This window comes from Chlamydotis macqueenii, chromosome 2, assembly GCF_036417535.1.
Source record: "Chlamydotis macqueenii isolate bChlMac1 chromosome 2, bChlMac1.mat, whole genome shotgun sequence".
NCBI lineage: Eukaryota > Metazoa > Chordata > Aves > Otidiformes > Otididae > Chlamydotis > Chlamydotis macqueenii.
The window spans coordinates 149931918-149939253 of NC_141557.1; the positions used below are offsets into that span (position 1 = coordinate 149931918).

General features: G+C 45.9%; 1 protein-coding gene across 1 annotated transcript; it reads left to right on the top strand.

The window, feature by feature from the left end:
* The first annotated feature begins 283 nt into the window (after positions 1 to 283).
* CCN3 (cellular communication network factor 3) lies at positions 284 to 6458 on the top strand. Its single transcript, XM_086742582.1, has 4 exons — positions 284 to 659; positions 985 to 1236; positions 3063 to 3271; positions 5273 to 6458. The coding sequence occupies exons 1-4, from the start codon at positions 284 to 286 to the stop codon at positions 5567 to 5569; spliced, it is 1134 nt and encodes a 377-aa protein (XP_086598708.1). The 3' UTR covers positions 5570 to 6458.
* The last annotated feature ends 878 nt before the right edge of the window (positions 6459 to 7336 follow it).

Here is a 7336-nt window from a genome sequence, read left to right on the forward strand (position 1 = left end):
AAGGGCTGCCGCCTGTGCCGCCCGGAGACGGGCTGGGCAGGGTCGTGCGGGCCCGGCGGGGCTGGGACAGCGGCTCGGCGCCTCCGGGGCAGGTGGCGGGAGGAGCGGGGGCAGCGGAACGCCCGGCCCGGCTCCAGCTCCCCGCCTCCGTCCCGCGCTGCCCGCGGCGGCGGGTGGGGTGGCGGTGGAGGTGGGGGGGGTCCCCAACGGCCTCTATATAAGCGGCTGCAATGGCTCTGCCGCCACAGCCGAGCGGCGCGACGGGGAGGCGGCAGCCGGGACCATGGCGATGGGCGGCGGGCAGAGCCTGCCCGCCCTGCTGCTCCTCCTCCTCCTCCGGCTGTGCGAGGCAAGTGCGGGGCGCCCGGCGGGTGGCGGCGAGCCGGCGGCCGAGCCGGCCCAGTCACCTGGCGCTTTGTCCCCGCAGGTGAGCGGCCGGGAGCCGGCGTGTCCCCGGCCCTGCGGCGGGCACTGCCCGGCCGAGCCGCCGCGCTGCGCCCCGGGGGTGCCGGCCGTGCTGGACGGCTGCTCCTGCTGCCTGGTGTGCGCCCGGCAGCGCGGCGAGACCTGCTCCCCGCTCCTGCCCTGCGACGAGAGCAGCGGCCTCTACTGCGACCGCGGCCCCGAGGACGGCGGCGGGGCAGCCGGCATCTGCATGGGTAGGTGGCGGCGGGCCGGCCGGTGGGGAGACGCTGGGGCTGGGAGGCTGGCAAGGGTGACACCCGCCTGCAGCAGCCCTCCCCGGGCGGCGGAGTGACCCTGCCCGGGCCACGGCCCGCCGGCGGGTGGGCCTGTCCCGCGGTTCCCCCGCCTTCCCTCGGGCGGAGCGGCTCTTCGGTCCCCGGGGCTGCGCGGCCCGAGGGCTCTCGCCCCGGCGGGAGGGGCGTCGAGCGCGGCCCGCTCGGGGCCTGGCAGCGCCGCCCGGTGCTGGGGGGCAGGGGCAGGGTGCCGTCTCGGTGTAACGCGGTCCGTTTTTCTCGTTAGTGCTGGAAGGAGACAACTGCGTGTTTGATGGGATGATTTATCGCAACGGGGAGACGTTCCAGCCCAGCTGCAAGTACCAGTGCACCTGCCGGGACGGGCAGATCGGCTGTCTGCCCCGCTGTAACCTGGACCTGCTGCTCCCCGGCCCCGACTGCCCTTTCCCCAGAAAAATCGAAGTCCCTGGAGAGTGCTGTGAGAAGTGGATCTGTGACCCTAAAGATGAAGTGATTTTGGGAGGTTTTGCTATGGCTGGTGAGGAAACTAAAACGGTCATTGTGAGGAGGAGGTGATATCTTACTGGAAATATCCATGGGGCCACCAAATCTAAGACACATTGCTTTGTGCGGTCGGTTTTTTCTGATCTTTTTTTTCTCATCTAGAGTCACTAGTAAGTATACCAGTGGTTGTGAATAAAGGCAGAGCTCGATAGGTAAAACATATTCAGAGGATGAATGTGCATAGCAGTTTTAAAAGGTAGTTAACTTGAGGTAGTTCCCAGTTATAAAACTGCTGTTTATCTGGTACAGAGTAGTTCTGTGACTGGAATAAAACAGGGGCAAGCTCATAATCCTCCAAACACCCCTCCACCCCGACCCCACAAATCAAAGCTGCAGTCTTGCTAGTTGCTCTGCAAGGTTATGTTACATCATAAATACTGTTCTAACAGCTTAGTCTACGAGAGCCATTTTTTCCCCCTAAATTCCCCAGCTATTACAAGTGGTCAGCATGGTAGCTCAAATGCCAACAAATTCCTGCCTGTCTGTGCTAGAGTTCTCGTCATTATTGCTGGCATTAAAAGCATTACAAAGTACTTGGAGAAGCTGTGGTTATAAACACAGTGCGTGGACCTGAAAAAAAAAAAATCCCATTCCAAAATGCAGAACTCATAAAATGCTTTTGTAATTTAAAAAAGCTACATAATATTTTCCCCCTGTTTTCTTACTGAATTATGTCTCCATCCCTTTTAAATGAGGCTATTAGTTCAACATGAATTTTCATAAGCTACTTTTACAGAGAGTTGAGAGCACTGCATTCTCTTCCAGTCACTGCTCTTTGTGGTCTTAAGCAGTTAGTTATGCTGGAACTCAGCTAATCCATTTGAAAAACAAGTAAGAAGGATCCAGGAAGAAAAGCTCTAATAACTTTTCAGTGTGCTGTGAAGTGTCAGTTGTAAGGTACGCAAGGTGTAAACAAAAAGCTTGCCACCTTTCTACTATCTTTTCTTTGATTTGTCTGACAGTGACAGACTAATCCATAAAATGCCTACAGATGGATTATCTACATTTTTTCTAGCAATGGCCATACCTCCTGCGAGGCCAGGTTTTGGAGCTTTACGATGCAGAAGGCAGACATGCTATTGTAGAGGAGCTTAACAGCCAGAGCCATGGCTGATGGCTCAGTTTTGTTGCCTAATTCTGTTTACTCCTATGATAACTGCTGAACCAAACTATACAGTTAGCAATATTTGTATAATAGAGCTTAACACCGTTATGAGGGCAGGATGATGATCAGAGCTGACTATGGCTTTGAGTAGCTGTGGTAACTCCTGGAAATTACTTCCTTCCTCCCTCTCCGCTATCACCCTGGCTATAATCTGTCAATAATTGACAAGATAGGGTGACTTTATGACTCTCGGACTAAAGGGCTTTTCTTCTGTGCTGTTTGTTAGTTTAGATAAATCATTCACCCTCTCTCACATGGTATTTAATATAAATATTTTTATGATGTAGCTTTAGAACAGATTTGTGATGTATTTCTATTGGAAAAAAAAGTGAGGAATAAAGAGTTATTAAAATAGAGTTCTAAACTGGTTAAAAAATTGGCAATAATTCTTCCAGCTGTGGAATTCAGTGAACTGAATCTAAATGCTTCACTGATTACACTGATAGGCACCTTCTGTTATTTTTAGATGTAGGAAGTTGCCAGCCAGGGCTCCTAAAAAGGCAGCTTTAAAAATTCCTAAATCTACCAAAAGCATGGATTTTGGACCTTTTCCCAGGTGTGGTGGAGCTCAATTAGATACTGGGTTTTCACATGAGTTTTTCTTGTAAAAAAGTTCTGTGGGATTTTGTCTCCAGCCTACAGACAAGAGGCCACACTCGGGATCGATGTGTTGGATTCAAGTGCCAATTGTATTGAGCAGACAACAGAGTGGAGTGCTTGCTCCAAAAGCTGTGGAATGGGCTTTTCCACCCGTGTTACCAACAGAAATCAACAGTGTGAGATGGTGAAGCAGACACGGCTTTGCATGATAAGACCTTGTGAAAATGAAGAGCCATCTGATAAGGTACGCTGCAAAGAGTAGCAAGGGAGCAGTCTCTTCAGCTGTAATTTCAAGATTGCACTATTTTGATCTAGAATGCTCCCGATGCAACTGTACATAAACACACCTTTTAGCATATGCACAGCAAGGCTAGTGTTTTTGATAAGCATTAGACTTGCTATGTTTGTGTTGCGTTGCACCTCCAGCAGGTCGAGGGAGGTGATTCTCCCCATCTACTTTGCTCTGGTGAGACCTCACCTGGAGTACTGCTTCCAGCTCTGGGGCCCCGAGCACAAGAAGGATGTGGACCTGTTGGAGGGGGTCCAGAGGAGGGCCACAAAAATGATCACAGGGATGGAGCACCTCTCCTATGAGGACAGGCTGAGAGAGTTGGCATTCTTCAGCCTGAAGAAGGCCCTGGGGGGACCTTATTGCAGCCTTTCAATACTTAAAGGTGGCTTATAAGAAAGATAGGGACAGACTTTTTAGTAGGGCCTGTAGTGATAGGTCAAGGGATAATGATTTTATACTAAAAGAGGGTGAATTCAGACTAGATATAAAGAAGAAATTTTTACAATGAGGGTGTTGAAGCACTGGAACAGTTGCCCTTGAGGTAGTGGTGGATGCCCCATTCCTGGAAACATTCAAGGCTAGGTTGGACGGGGCTCTGAGCAACCTGATCTGGTTGAAGATGTCCCTGCTCCTTGCAGGGGGTTGGACTAGATGACCTTTAAAGGTCCTTTCCAATCCAAACTATTCTATGATAATTTGAGCCATTCCAAGAAAATCAGATTCATTGCATGTGCAGACTATTTTGACAGCTCATGCAGTCTAACTTCTCCCACAAATGCGATTGTACCACTTGTATGTATACTTCAGAATTGCTCCAGTCATGCAGAATGGATGTGTCAGATTTCTAGTCTGTTGAGCATCTGGAACTGCAGAGAAATGTATGAAATCCTGCAAAATCTGCTTGGGTAAATTAAACTTATCTTAATGATTCACATGCTTTTTCCAAAAGCAAATCCAACACTGACACTTCAGGTGCAATAAATGTGTGTCTAAGGGAGCTGACTTTTTTTGCTGCTTCTGCACATTTATACAAGTGTTATTGTCAGGGAGAATAACATGTAGCTAGGTAAGAGGGCTTTACTTTATGTAATGTTCCGAGCATTGGAAAGCATTCCTAAGGCCTTTGCTGAATACTCTGTGCTGTTTTAAATGCTGTGTTTTGAAAAGGATATGAAATATTTGGGAAGAGTTGGGGAGACTAACAAGAATGATCAGACATCTAAAGAACATGTTCAGCTAGGGAAAAATTGATTGAACTGAACCTTTTCTGAATGCAAGGGGATGGAGATGCATTCTCATAAATGAGTGCAGATATTGCAGCCTGTTCTGAGTCCATGGGGGGATGTAACAAGAAATGGTGAGTTTAGACTGCATAAAAATTAAGATATGAGTGAAGACTTTCCCAGCAGTAAGAAGTAATTTCTTAGGATTGTCTGGGGTAGATGTGGAGTCTGTCACTGAAGACTTCCAAGGACAAGTTAGACAACAATCTGTTAAGAATGACATGGATAAAGCTGATTCTGCCTTGGGTGACAAGAATGGGCTGTGACTTTTGAGGCTGGTTTTAGCCTTCTTTTTTTCCCCTATATGTGGTCCTGTAACTTGCTCATTTGTCTTCCTGGTTCTCTGATGGAACTACACTAGCCTGAGAAGTTTTCCAGTAGAGTGTAGTTTCATAATGAATGTCACTTTGGCTTGTCTCAGATGACAAAAGTGGGCTTTAATTATTTATCATTTATTACCGGCCCAATAACATGCTGGTGTCAAAGGGCAGATCTTGCAGGAGTTACTTGTAAGTAACTACTGAATGAGCTGCAGAGTCTTATTGCTGTTAAACAAGCAAAGACAAGAAATTTAAGTTTTCAGAGTAGACCTTTACCCTTGCATCTCAATTTTTAACTTCTTCCTGTCTTATGCAATGATATATCTAATGTCTCTTCATGTTTCTCTTAGAAAGGGAAGAAATGTATCCGAACAAAGAAGTCCCTGAAAGCAGTTCGCTTTGAATACAAGAACTGCACTAGTGTGCAGGCATACAAACCTCGTTACTGTGGCCTCTGCGATGACGGGCGATGCTGTACCCCACACAACACCAAAACTATTCAAGTTGAGTTCCGCTGTCCTCAGGGCAAAGTCCTAAAAAAGCCAATGATGTTGATCAACACCTGTGTCTGTCATAATAACTGTCCTCAGAGTAACAATGCTTTCTTCCAGCCCTTAGATCCGACGTCTAGTGAAGCAAAAATATGAATAACATAAATTAGGTAGCGTAAAAGGTATAAATACTTTATACAAAACTTGACCCACAATCAGGTGAATGTAACAACTGCATATGTAAAATATCTAAGATGTTTTTCAAAACAGTCTAGGCGCTTTCTTTTTTCCTGTAGTTTATTAAATACCTCATTTTACATTTCCCTCCTCCAAATGTCTTTCCTTGAAGGAAATTTTGTACCTTGGACAGAGCCTTCTTTTTTTCTTGATGGTGGCATAAAGATTACAAAGCAAACAGCTAGACTTTCTCCTTGAGTTAAGGGGAACATCCCATGAGTTTCAGTAGCTATAAGACTGGGCTCGTTATGGGTAAATGGATTCCTTGGGGAATGCATGATACCATATTACATAAGCTTCCATGTTCTTAACTTCACTTTGCATAATACGTATAAACACTTAAGCAGTGGTCTTTTTCCATTCTAGTGAAACTGTTTCTGATGGCAGAAAAATCTTGCTGATGAAAGTGTTACATTCTTGTGTCTTATAAAATACCTTCTATCTATACCTCCGACTTTCTCTGAGGATTAAGTTTGCACATAGCCCCTGAAATGACATAGCTAACTTCTCTTACCCTGAAGCATAGCAGATGGATAGCTGACAGCAATTAAATTTCACTTTGGTAACTTCACTAGCAGTCTAATCCAAAACCCACTGACGTCAATGTCTTAAGAGAACTTGATTCTGACCAATGTGTGTCTGTAGATATAACTATTTGAATGCAAAAATAAAATTTCTGTAAATTCCTCTAAAATACTAACTGTTATATATGATGCTTCATTTCTTAGAAAGGTCTATATGTAAATAGAAACTGTATATATTGTAATATAACTTTACTAAGTAAATAAACTTTATGTGATTCAAAATATTTTTTCCTAAAGTTGTTTTTCCTAAACTACCAACTTTTAACAGCTAAAAGCAATGGAAAGGAGAAGGGTCTCACCCAAACCGCTGCCCTAACAGACATGCAGTGTCTTGGTGCAGGAAAGGACGAATAAATTGTGAGGCATACATTAGCAGGGAAGTTTCTTTCAGTGTAGGTTAGCCTGGGAGATAGGACGATGCAGATGAAGTTAGGTTTGGATGCGGTGTGCCCTTGAAACATAATGGTGGTGGGGAAGAATAATTATGTGATTTGGAGTTCAGGTTTGGGTCTGAAGTACTAACAAAGTATTTAATTGAGTCTTCCAGCATTTCAGCCCTGCTTGTGCTAGATGCTGTACGGCAATATCCCCAAGGAATATAGAGCCTGAGGTTGGCAGATTCATGTATGTTAAATCATGTATGTAACAGGATTGTGCAAACAGGTTGTAAGTACAGTTGTGCAGACTGTGGGACCGAACTTAGCTGGGTGTGGGTGTCTCTCTGTTAGAGATACCAGAGTAGTGCTTATGCCACAACCATTCTATGACCATGTGGTAGGAAACAACTCTTTCTTGAGAAAAAAAGGCAGAAGGCCAAATCTCAGCATGTTTGGCCTAGCATCCTCCTTCTCTGGAGGAGTTAGCAACCTCTAGTTTGGCAATTCCTGAGATACACACAGAAGGCGATTCAACTCTAGGCTAAGACTCCTAAACTTGGTGTCTACATGTAGACATTTAAATGCCCATTTTAGCCAATGAAGCCTAAAGTTAAGTTAACTAACTGAGCAAGCATCAACCGCTGAAGTCTTTTTTAGTAACTTTTAAGCCATCCTTGAAAGTATGAGGGCCTGATGCTAAAACTCATATTGGTTCAGTTAAGTTT

Bases quoted from the DNA above. Each gene is read 5' to 3' on its own strand.
- CCN3 (XM_086742582.1), top strand. From the start codon at position 284: ATGGCGATGGGCGGCGGGCAGAGCCTGCCCGCCCTGCTGCTCCTCCTC. The intron at 660-984 runs GTAGGTGGCGGC...TTTTCTCGTTAG, and splicing joins GGCAGCCGGCATCTGCATGG to TGCTGGAAGGAGACAACTGC. The intron at 1,237-3,062 runs GTGAGGAAACTA...TTTTGTCTCCAG, and splicing joins GGGAGGTTTTGCTATGGCTG to CCTACAGACAAGAGGCCACA.